Raw genomic sequence first — 12439 nt, 5'->3', positions numbered from 1 at the left:
TGTGAACACACATGCAGACCTGACACCCAGCACATAACAGACTGTACATGTGAACACACATGCAGACCTGACTCTAGTACCAGGGGACTGGATGTGCCTCCCTTGGTGTGCATGGAGCTGTGCCATGCAACACGGGAGCCACTATTCTTCAGATTCAACCTGATTAAAATGCAATTTACAATTCAGTTCTTCTACCACCCAGACATACTTCCAGTGCTCAACAGCCTCCGCATGTGAATAGAGACCTAAACGGCAGACATCACACACACAGAGAACATTTTCATCAACGCAGAAAGTTCTGCCAGGGCTGTTCTAGGGCCATGGTTCTCAACAGGGGCCAATTTGACCCCCTCGCCAAGCACCGGGCAGTGTCATCACACCTTTGTGCTCATCACATCTAGGGGCTACTAGCACCAAGTGGGTTGAAGCTAGAGATGCGCCTCAACATTCTTCAGTGGCCATGACAGCTCCCACCACAAACAATGACCTAGACCCGAACAGCAGCAGTACTGAAGTGGAAGCCCTCACAAGACGTATGAGGGCATCTGGACAGGAGGTAGGGGTCATGAACCCACACAGGTGCAAGGAGGATGTGCCCGTGGAGTTGGTGGGTTGAACCTGCCGACCTTCTTGGTTACCATTACTATTGTTGTTGTTAGGTGCCATCTGGTCAACTACAACACACAGCGACCCTATAACAGTGGATCTGAACGTTGCCCTGTCATATGTCAATCATCCTTATCATCTCTCAGACAAAATCATTGTCAACCCACCTCTTTGAGGGTCTTCCTCTCTTACACTGACCTCCCCCTCTCCAAGTACGATGTCTCTTACCATGGATTGGACCCTCCTCACAACATGCCCAACGTATATGAGACGGAATTGCACCGTCTTTGCCTCTAAGGAGCACCTTGGCTGCACTTTCTCCAAGATATATTGGTGTGTTCTTTTGCAGCCCCTGAGATATTCAGTACTTTTCTTCAACACTACAGCTCAAAGGCAATGATTCTTTTTCTAGCATCCTCATTCATTGTCCAACTTTCAGATGCATAGCAAGCAACTGAAAAGACCTCTCTGGTGGCTTAGTGGTAAGACATTATATTGTCAACCCAAAGGCGTACAGTTTGAATCCACTAGCTGCTCCGCCACAGAAAGAGAGGCAATCTCCTGTGCGAATTACTGCCTTTGAAAATCTGCTGAAGGGTCAGTTCTGAATCAATAATACACAGCAATATGTAGCAGCTCCTTGTTGTTATGTACCGTTTGAGTCAGAACCACGGCTGACCCTCCAGTGGGTTTTCAGAGGCAAAAAATCACACGGGAGATTGCCCCTCTTTCTCCTGTGGAGCAGCTGGTGGGCTGGAGCAGCTGCTGGATTTGAAGCAGCTTCTAGATTCAAACTGCGTATTATGAGACTTCACAGTATCAGCTCTGTACCTAGGAACTGTACTAGGAACTCTACCAGAACTCTGAATTACCAAAGCCGCCCAGCAGAGGGAGTTCCCATTCTGAGGCACATGACAACAAGCAGCAGAGGACAGTAGTGTAAATTCTAACAAAGTGCATGGATGGCATGTCCACGGAATCGGGGTCCTTTTCTAAGCCACAGCGGCACTGCATGGGCTAGTGGACACCTTGAATGGGAGTGGAGGTCCACGTCACAGCCTTGTCATGTGCACACATGAGTGTCCGTGATTGAGCTGACACATGGGTGTGAACTCTCTCACACACACGCGCGCACAACACACACACACACACGCAGTCAGGGCCCAGGAGACCGTCCACCATCACCCCAGCTCGCCTACCAAGCTCATCCACTGCATTGACATCCGCGTGGCTGGCAATGAGTTCTTCCACCATGCCCTCCACTGCCAGGCGGGCCGCCAGGATCAGTGCAGTGGAGCCGTCTGCCATGCGGGCATCCAGGTCTGTGGAGCGGTTCCGGATGAGAATCTGAGAGGGAAGATGGTGCAAAATGGGGGAGTCAGGGCAGAAATTGGGGAATCCAGATTCCCAAGGCCCCACCAACAACAACCTCCACAAGCCTGGAATCAATCAGAGAGGTTCGCAGCCGCCGGACACTGTATTCCTGATTATGCCCACTTGATGAATGAGACCCAGAGTATCTCAGTCACTGAGTGGCAGAACCAGGTCTCAAACCCAGGTCTCCCCAAGCCTGAAGTCCAAGAGCACAGGCCTATCTCACCTGGAAGACACCCTGGGCGTCGGCGGTGACAGCTGTGTGCAGGGGTGTGCGGCCTGAGTGGTCCTGGGCATTGGTGTCCGCCCCAGCATCCAGCAGCCGCTTGGCCGCATCAGCCCGGGCGTAGCGGGCAGCCAGGTGCAGGGCCGTCTCACCAGTGCGGTCGGTCTGTGCCCCCAGCTGGGCGCCCTGGCAGATCAGGTCCGAGATGATGCTGGCCGATGTGTCATCACCCTCATCCTCCTCAGCCGGTATCGGCTCCAGAGCCCCCCCACAGAAGGAGGCCAGCATTAGCGGAGTGAAGCCATCTGTGGGGTCAGGAGCGCATCGTGAGCGAGGCCGGCAGAGGTCGGGCCAGGCAATCACAGCTCCACATCAGCAGGAAGTGGGGCAGGTGGGAGCCCAAGGAGGAGACGCTTGGCCTCCCATCTGCACACATTTGAGTCAGGTGTCCCTGAGCCAGCAGGGGGTGATGATTTGACACAGAATGGTCCTCGGGAGCAGGGGATATGGAATTAGGAGAAACCAAGGAGAAAAACAAACTGCAAACACACACACACACACACACACACACACACGGGATCCACTTTAGCCTGATTCTGAGTGGGCTTGTACCAAAGTACAAAGCTTTCATGCTCTGCTCTCCAAGTGCATTGCTCCTGAGGACTGAGGGGCTTCCAAAAAGAGCCAGAGAGAGGGGAAAAAGCAAACTGAAGCTGGAATGGGACTACTCTAAAACGAAGAAGGACAGATCCAATAGGATCTGGGCAGCACAGTCAGCTACACACAGCACAAATACCACTTCTGTTCTCAGGGAGCCACACATATCTCATCCCATTCTCCATCCTGGGTAAAGTCAACAATCCCCCATCCTCATCCTCACCCTCACCCCCACCCCACATCCCACCTCAGAGTCAGGCTTGCAACCCAGACCCACTTCATTTGCATAGTCTCTCCCTGTCACACTGATTGATTCAGCGCCGGACATGTGACCTTTATCTGTCCACTCGGAACTCATCCCAGAATTTTGGCTGGAGCTAGTGCCATCGTGCTGCCCCCACCACCGCCCCCGAAAAAGCCAGGTCACGTATGGGGCCACCATGGCTGGCCAGAAACTGAGCCAAAAAGTAAGGCGAGGAAAACCGAATCCTAAACCCAGATATGCCTGATGTTTCCAGTTCTGTAAACCTCCCATCCCCCCCCCTTTTTTTTTCACTTAAGCCAGTTTGGATTTTGTGATTTACAACCAACATTTCTGATTAGAAGCCCGGATCCAGCCTAGGCTCCCTCAAAACACAGACCCTCCTGAAAAAGAAGAGGCAGGTGCCATCGCTGACCTGGGCCGCGCACATTGACGTCCATGCCGTCGGCGTCCACGTCGCCCTGAGGTGGTGTCAGTGCCATGGCTGGGGCCACACGGATGTCCGCGGCAACCAGGTGGTGCTGAGTCCACTGGCGACAGTCCACAGCATCCTCAGCCCCCACACTGGGCTCTTCCACCTGTAAGCACAGGGACTCTTACGTGTGTGAAGCTGAGACATCCACTGGGTGCCCAAGTAACCCCAGCAGGAGCCCACGGGTGCAGCCCCAAGAGGAGATGGAGCTCAGGACCACTGGGGTGCATTTCTGGCCTGGGCACAAGGGGCAAAGTCAGATGCAAGCAGAGAACGGGATCTGTCTGGACCAGGGTGCTGGCTGAAAGAGGCAGGGCAGAACAGGGCCCATCCACCCATAGTTGACAGTGTTAGTTGCCTTTGAGCAGATTTTAACTCATAGTGAGCTCATGTATGCAGCGTAGAACTGCTCTATAGTGTTTTCAAGGCCATAGCCTTGCAGAGACAGATGGCCAGGCCTTTCTTCTGAGGTACTTCATTGGATAGACTCAAATCACCACCCTGGTAGTCTAATGCCAAGCCAACTGCACCACACAGGTGGGCCCCAAGGGCTCCTTCTGACACCACTGAGAAACATGAGAAGGAGCTGAACATCGTCTGGAATGTAGGGGATGGAACAGTAGGGGAACCGAGCATTCCCTGGGCTTTCCCACTGGCCACTGGGCCCCCCCCCACAGGACCCCGCAGCAGTCACAAGAGGGACAGACCTTCAGCCTCTTGGCCTCGGGGCACTCGGTGTCCATCCAGTCTGCGGCCACCTCCCCCATCAGACTCTCACCCTTGGCCATGTTCCTGGGGGGACAGTGGAAAGGGCAGATGGAAGAGGCGACACTGGAGCTGTGCCACCTCACAGGATGCTGGGGACAGAATCAGGGCTGAAGTCAGAGAGGCGAGGTCAAAGGTCTGGAATGGGACAGCTCGGTTGAGCACAGGGACAGGGTTGAGGCAGGGTCCCATGCAGGACTGAGGGAGGAGGTCGGCTTCCCGGGGCACACAGGAGTAGAACCAAAGGCAGGGCAGGGATGGGGTCCAGAGTTATGATGGGTGATGACTGGGTCTGATGGTGGAATGGGGGAAGGGACCACTGTGGGGTCAGGAAGCAGGAGAAGCGACAACTCGAAGCCAAGAGGAAATCATCAATAGCAGAGCCGACAGTCCAGGGTTTTGATGGGTGATGTTGGGGTCTGCTGGGATGAGCCAGGGATCACAGAAGATGCAGCAGAGGCGTGGGGATCGAGGTGGGGGGAACCTCACAGCAGGTGTGGGATGTAGCCAAAATGAAGGGTGGGGTGAAGGGTCATGGTCATGAGATCTGAGGTGAGGGATAAACTCGGGGACTGGAGGGGTGTTGGACATCTTGGGGGACTAATCAGGGAGTTGAAGGTAGGACCCAGGACCAGGATGAGACAAAGGGTCATGGGCTGGAGATGTGCTATGAGATGGGGTCAAAGGTCAGGGTAGTTTGGAATTGGGGATCACGGAGATTATGGGGATCAGGTAAAGGTGCAGAGAGCATGAGGTCAGCAGTCATGTGGGAATACACGCTGAATGGCAGGGTGACGTCTAAGAGGCTAGACTTAGGGTGGAGTTGGGGACAAGGCCACAGTCAGCGGTCAAGGGTATGAATATTGAGGTCAGGATAAAATTTGACATTGAGTCAGAGATCAGCGTCAGCTCAAGGTGGGGACAGGGTGCAGGCAGGTCCTCACTTCATGCCCAGCGCATCCTGGCCCACAGGCTCCCGCCGGCCCTTGTGGCCTGCAACCACGTCCTTGTGCAGCGCGAAGCCCTCGGGGAACCACAGGGTACTGTGCTCACGCTTGCGTCGGGCCACCATCACACCCAGGAGCAGGATGACCAGCAGGAAGACGGCGCCCGCGGCCAGCAGCGGCAGCAGCGGCACGCTGGGCTCTGGCAGCTCCAAGGGCTCCGCTGTGGGAAGAAGCAGGGCTCCAGCTCCAGTGGGGTCCCCACCCAGGCCCCCAGCTTCCCCACGCTGCCCTGGGCATGGCCTCACCCCGCACAGCCCGCAGCGGGTATGGGAAGTCCAGGCGCTCCACTGCCGACAGGGCGCCCAGGTAATCGGCTGCGCTCTGGGCGTCTGGGAAGCAGTGGTCATTCTCCAGTGACTGCAGGCACAGCCGATTGTCAATCTCCAGCATGACCACAGAGCTGCGGATGAAGGGACAGACAGGACGATGTCCAGACTAACCAGTGGTCAAGTCTTTGCAAATCTTTTAAGACATCATAAGAAATATTATCAACCACGGGGTTGTAGTTAATTGTTGTCAGGTCAGTCCTGGGTCATGGCACCCCAAGTGTGTGCTCCAAAGGGCTTTCAAGACTGTGGCCTTTGGCAACTGATCACCAGGCCTATCTTCCAAAGAGTCTTTGAGTGGGTTTGAACTGCCAGCCTTTTGACTAGTAGTATAGTACTTAATCATCTGCATTATCCTGGGCCTCCACATCATAGTGCTTTTGCAAACTTGTAAGATGTGCTGCTAGAGATGGAACTATGTTATAAATCTTAACCCCTGTACCAGTGGACAAGGAGTCCCAGGGTATCACAAAAGGCTTGATTACCTGTCAAAAGTAGGTCTGTTTAAACCCACACAGTGGCACCTTGGAAAACAAGCCTGGTGGTCTGCTTCTGGTTGTTGTTGTTTTGTTTTGTTTTTTATTATTAATTTTAATAGACATTTACAGAGGTTTTGGATTTCCATTCATTCATTGCCGCACTTTTCTCCCTGCCCACCCCTTCCCACCAGCTCGCTCCCCCCTCCGAAGAGAAAAAAAAAGGAAAAAAAATACTCCTTCATTAGTATACAATTCCTACATCACTTGCCCCCCACCCCGAGTACACTTCCCTATGCAACCTTAATTCTGGATTCCTGTGCTAACCATAATACTCAATCATATATCACCTCTAATCTGTTTTTTCCCTCATCTGTTTCAATACAATATACATAATTTATCCAGTTTTTTCTGTCATACCCCAACCCTGATGTCAGACCCATTCTACATCAGTGGCACCATGCAGTATTTATCCCTTTGTGACTGAGATATTTCACTCAGCATAATGTCCTCCAGGGTCACCCACTTTGAATAATATTGCATGAGTTCCTTGTTTTTCAATGCGGCGTAGTATTCCATTGTGTGGATATACCACAGCTTCTCTATCCATTCATTTGTTGATGGGCCCTTAGGTTGCTCGCTTCTGTTTATTTTAAAGTTTTTTCCCCCTTTTCTTCTTATTTACCAAATCAGATCTGACTAGCACAGGAGGAGATTGCCTCTCCTTCTCCAGCAGAGCATCTGGTGGATCTGAACCACGCACCTTCAGGATTACAGTGCAGCTTCTTTGCCACTAGGCCACCAGAGCTCCCTGGTGATCTGCTTCTAAAAGGTCACAGATTTGAAAATCCTGGGGAGGGTTCTATCCCCTCTCCATGTGGTACCAGGAGGAACAATGGACTCGAGGACAAGATTGGCCAGTGGTTCATTTTCTATTCTTCTTCCTCATCCTCCTCATAAAAAGCCTCAATGTGATCTGTCTGCATTGAGCTGTTTGAGTCTTTTAAGAAACAGTAATTTAAAAAAGAAAAAACCCAAACGCAGTAGCCCTTCTCTGTTTGTTGAGAAACCACCGAAATAAACCCTGTTTGTTTTCTTTTAGCACCGTGGATTAAGTATCGGGCCGGTGATTTGAACAAGAAAGAGAAGTAGTCTGCTTCTGTAAAGATCTGCAGTCTTGCAAGCGTTCCATGGTGTGACTGTTCCATAGTTCACACAATGGAATACTATGCAGCACGTAGGAGCAATGATTTTGTAAATTACTACCTAGCATGGGAGGGACCGGAGAGCATTATGCTAAGTGAACTAACTCAGTCTCATAACGACAAATACTGAAAAGGACCCATTATTGTAGAGCACGTAGCACTTACGAGGATCGGGGCGGGGAGAGCTTAAACATAGTGTTGCACAATTTGGTAGGTGGTGGGAGAGATAGATAAAGAAAAGGGGAAAGGTCAGGTGTGAAAAACAATAAATGTATATGAACTTTGTATGTAAACCAGTATAAAATAATTTTTTTTAAAAAAAAGCCTACAGTCTTGGAAACCCTGAGGAGCAGTTCCACCCTGTCCAGTCGGGTTAAGACAAGTCTAAATCCATCTGACGGCTATAGGTCTGGTTGGTTCGGGTTTGGGGACTCTACGTTTTAACAGGAAGGACAAGCAGCTCACTGTCATCTTCTCACTCCCATCCCAGGCACAGAGCTATCTCCCCTGGCCAGTCCTCTGTCCCCTCTACTGTTCACCCTGCTGAACCCCACAAACAGTCCTTGCTGCAGCCAGCACCAAGCTACTGAATCCAATGGACATGTTTTCTGACCAACATCTCAAGACCGACTGACTGTTCCTCTACGTGGATGCAACTCGTTCTCTCCTGGGTCTCCTGTCCCAGGCTGAGTGCCCCTTTCTCCGCTGCTGTGAAGGTCAGTTTCTAACAGCTTCCAGCTGCACCCCCTCCAGAAACCTGTCCTCAGCAAAACAGTGACCACCAAACTTGGGACTGATATGAAGGTATAAAAGGCTACCTCAAGGTGGAACCAACTCCGGGGTGCGGTATTTATAGATTAAATACTACATTAATTAGTGCCCTCTGACTCCCAGAACTGAGAATAAAATTGTGCTCTGTTGCTTTTCAGTGGTTTCAGCTTTGTGACCTTCTGAAAGTACTTGGGGGGAGGAATTACATAACAGTGAAAGACTTTTTCTTTTTCTTTTCAAGGAGAAGAGTGAATTGGGGGGAGGGGGTGGGCAGGGAGAAAAGTGCAACAATGAATGACTGGAAATCCTAGGTCTCTAAACTTTCATTAAAATCAATTTTTAAAAAAAAATCCTAAAAAGTAGATGGTGCCAGACGTCTACAGATGGATTCGAACCACCAACCTTTGATGCCACTTAATGGTTTGTACCAAGCCAAGAACTCCCTTACAAGGCATGAAGTTAAAGAAACAAAGAGACAGGGATCCAGCGTCCCTCTTCTGTTCAGAGCTCTACTCCACACACCTCTGGCCAGGTCTGTGGCAGTGCGACAGAGGGGCCAGCTGGATGCAGGGGTGAGGAGGACATATGGCCTCATTCATAGGGACTGAGTCAGAGTGGTAGGAATCACAAGCAGGTAGGTGGGTCCTGGGCAAAAGGTTACACAGCAGGGCAGGCCGTGGTCACTCACCCGATCACCTCTGGGATCAGCTCCCGTCGCGCCCGAGGCTCCTTGCCCGGCCGGTGGTAAGGGAAGACCATGGCCTGTCCGTTGCCATCCAGGCGGAAGCGCAGCGAGGTGCGCAGGATGGCGCTGAGCCGCTGCAGGAAGTCGGCGCTAGAGCGCAGGAGCTCCTCGGGCGGCAACAGCACCGTGAGCACCAGCACCCCACGCGCCAGCAGCGCGGGCACCTCACCCGCGCAGTCCAGCCCGTCCCAGCCGCACTCCTCCGTGTTGCAGCCCTGGTCACAGCGGCCGTCGGCGAAGTGGTCTGCGCAGTACTTCTCATACACCGGGCTGGGGGAGGGGGGCGATGGATAGAAGAGACTAGTCAGGGGATCCCCGTGGACCTGGAGTATCCAAGGACGTGCCAGGCTTTCCAACAAACCCAAATATTAACATAGTAGCATACTAGTAACTCAAGACAGTCAGTCGCAGTCAACTTCTGGCTAGCCTGTGCACAGAGACCCATAATAAGTGGATGAGGGAGATGGCCAGAAGCGAGATCCATGGGTGGTGAGATATGGCAGATGGACAGACAGAAAGGGTAAACTGATAGAGGTGGTTGGACGTGCCATGCAAACAGGCAAACTAGGCAGGTGGATGAAAAGACTGGGGGGGGCGGGGTGGCCAAAAGCACAGAAGGACGGACGGGGTACACGGGCTGAGAGGCAGGGCCCATGCGCAGTCAGGATCCAGATGCACGCACAGAAGGCCCGGCGGACAGAGGGACGCGCGGGAGGACGCACTCACTTGCAGGTCCGCTCGCGGCCGCCCGAGCGGCAGTCGAAGTTGTCGTAGAGGCAGGCGGGCGAGCTGCAGGCCGGGTCGCAGCGGCTGTTGTTGAAGAGGCGCCAGCACTGCAGCGCCGCGCACTGCCGCCAGGGGTCGCCCACACTCAGCGAGCAGTCGCCGCCGTCCCAGCCGCAGCCCGGGCTGTTGCACTCGCGGTCGCAGCGGCGGTCCCCGCGCTTGGCGCGACAAGCTGCCAGCGGGCACCGCGGCTCCTCGGGCGCCTCGGGGGCCGCGGTGGGCACCTCGCAGCGCGGCCCAGCCCAGCCCGGCGTGCACAGACACAGGAAAAAGGGGGCCAGGGGCGCGGGACGACAGGAGCCGCCGTGCAGGCACGGGGTGGAGGTGCAGCTGGCATTGGTGGCTCCGCCGCCGGGCGGCGACCCGCGGGAGCCCCGGCAGGTAGGTCCCGAGAGCCCTGGGGGGCAGGCGCAACGCGGACCACGGACTGTCTGCTGGCACGGGATGCCCACTGGGCAGTGCAGCTCGCGACAGGATCGTGCAATCCGCTCGCACCGGGGGCCCCAGAAGGGCTGGGGGTGGGGAGAGAAGTAAAAAGTGGGGGTAAGATAATAAAGAAAAGAGAAGGAAGAGAAATGGAAGGTGGAAGACAGAAAGAGAAAATAAAGGGAGGCTGGAGATCAGGACTTGGGAGAAGTTCCCAGCCTCCCCAGGCCACGTCTAACCTCCCTCTCCTCTTCAATGGAAGCCCCACCTGGCAGAGAAGCCCACCTTCCCCTCCCCGTCACACCCCTACAGCCTCCAGAAAGCTCCACCCTTTCTGCCCCGCCCCTAAAGGCAACCCCTCCCCCAGAAGCGCCCCTCTCCAACCCTTCAACCTACTGGGACGCAGTGGCAGAGGAAAGTCAGCGCACCCCCTGGGCTCGGACTAGGGTGACACTGGCCTCCGTGTTGGCACGGCTGGGATTCGCAGGGTGACAGGACGGTCTGACAGCGGGGACCTGGACAAGGAGGGGGGAAGCTGGATCAGCCATGTGGGGGCAACGACAGGCAAGGGCCCCCGCCCAGCCCCTCTCTCAGGCTTACCTGTGAAGCCCGCATGACAAAGGCAGTGGAAGCCCCCACCTGGGTCCTGCAAGCAGTCCCGGGTGTGCGCTGAGTGGCAGGTGCCAGGGCGACATTCATTGATGTCTGCCTCACAGCGAAGGCCGGTGTAGCCTGGGGGGCAGGTGCAGCGGAAGCCTCCCACCAGGTCCACACAGGTGCCATTGTGGAGGCAGAGGGCTTCGGTATCCTGGGTCAGGCCTGACCCACAGTCATCCTCGTTGATCTCACAGAGCACACCTAGGGAAGAGGGACAGTCAGGGGCAATGGAATCCCAGGCACCATCATGTCCCCAACCCTGGCCCTGGCCGTCTTAGCATACCCAGTGTCCCAGGGGGGCAGGAACAGAGATAGCGAGCCACCAGGTCGATGCAGGAGCCCCCATTCTGGCAGGGCTGAGAAGCACACTCATTGACATCGTCCTCACAGTTGTCACCAGTGTAGCCAGCGGGGCACTGTGGCATAAGGGCAAGATGGTGACAAATTCATAACACCCAGTGAGGACATGAGGGAGGGGCGAGAGGGACCCGCAGAGAGGACACACACAGACATCCAACCCACACCAACACACCTAGTGTGCAAGACACACACACCCACCCAGCCCAGAAGGACGGACACGCATACTCAGGGACAGTCACAGGAGACACAGCCAAGACACACACCCAGACGCTGCCACATGTAGATACGCCCAAAGACGATACCAGAGCCAGAAATACAGATACACCCAGGAAACAACTAAAGACAGAGGCACTACAGACAGACAGACAGGCACCTCCAGATCTACCCAGACAACTTTAAAAACAACATGGTTGCTATTTAGTCAACTTTGGTTCACTGGCAACCTGATATGTGTTAGAGTGGAACACTACCCTCCCCCCTCCCTTGCTTTCAAAGGCTGATTTCCCAGAAGTAGATGGTCAGGCCTTTCTTCCCAGGAGCCTCTGGGTAGACTTGAAACTGCAATGAATCATTTACACCTGCCAGAGATTTCATCTGAAGAATGAGACTTACAACCACACAAGACCAAAAGGCAGCATCATGGATTTAACTGTCCCCCAAAAGTGATGTATTTAAGGATATCCTGTGGCATCTATGTAATAATCCCCCATGATCTAAACTAAATACTTTAGTTGAACTAAATGGTTGCAAAAAGATTAAGGGTGGAATGCAACACTCTTAATCCAATGTGAAGGGAGTTTCCCTAAGGTGTGACTTCTAATGCCTATTTATTATTATTATTATTAAATTTTAATGAAAGTTTATAGACTTTGGATTTCCATTCATACAGTTGCGCATTTTTCTCCCTACCCACCCCTCCCCCCCAGTTCGCTTTTCTCTTTTAAGAAAAAAAATTCCTTCATTGTTATATAATCATCTCCCTCCCAAGTCTACTTTACTATGCAGCTCTTATTCTGGACTCTTGTCATTATAATACCTAATCATATATACCTTTTAAACGGTTCTCTCCCTCATCTGTTTCAATGCAGTATACATTATTTATCCCCTCTTTTCTTAAGTTCCCCCCAACCCTGATGTCAGTCCTGTTTTACAACAGTGGCACTATGCAGTATGCAGTATTTGTCCTTTTGTGACTGAGATATTTCACTCAGCATAATGTCCTCCAGGGTCACCCATTTTGTAGAATATTTCATGAGTTCCTTGTTTTTCAATACGGCATAGTATTCCATTGTGTGAATATATATACCACAGCTTCTCT

The 12439-nt window shown here is 53.1% G+C and overlaps 1 protein-coding gene across 1 annotated transcript in view; it reads right to left on the bottom strand.

The window, feature by feature from the left end:
- Positions 1–12439, bottom strand: part of NOTCH3 (notch 3) — a gene marked incomplete at its 5' end in the record, with an annotated part of 40652 nt that overhangs the window by 3807 nt on the left and 24406 nt on the right. Inside the window, 11 exons of the mRNA XM_006898342.1 lie at positions 1806–1953; positions 2207–2511; positions 3541–3703; positions 4305–4389; positions 5307–5524; positions 5610–5769; positions 8836–9162; positions 9619–10190; positions 10501–10619; positions 10705–10962; positions 11045–11177. Of these exons, the coding sequence (XP_006898404.1) occupies positions 1806–1953; positions 2207–2511; positions 3541–3703; positions 4305–4389; positions 5307–5524; positions 5610–5769; positions 8836–9162; positions 9619–10190; positions 10501–10619; positions 10705–10962; positions 11045–11177 (2488 nt within the window). The remainder of the gene's footprint in view (positions 1–1805; positions 1954–2206; positions 2512–3540; positions 3704–4304; positions 4390–5306; positions 5525–5609; positions 5770–8835; positions 9163–9618; positions 10191–10500; positions 10620–10704; positions 10963–11044; positions 11178–12439) is intronic.

This window comes from Elephantulus edwardii, unplaced genomic scaffold, assembly GCF_000299155.1.
Source record: "Elephantulus edwardii isolate Elephantulus edwardi_28Jun2011 unplaced genomic scaffold, EleEdw1.0 scaffold00226, whole genome shotgun sequence".
In the NCBI taxonomy this organism is placed as follows: Eukaryota; Metazoa; Chordata; class Mammalia; order Macroscelidea; family Macroscelididae; genus Elephantulus; species Elephantulus edwardii.
This window is presented reverse-complemented; position numbering and strand designations above follow the sequence as displayed.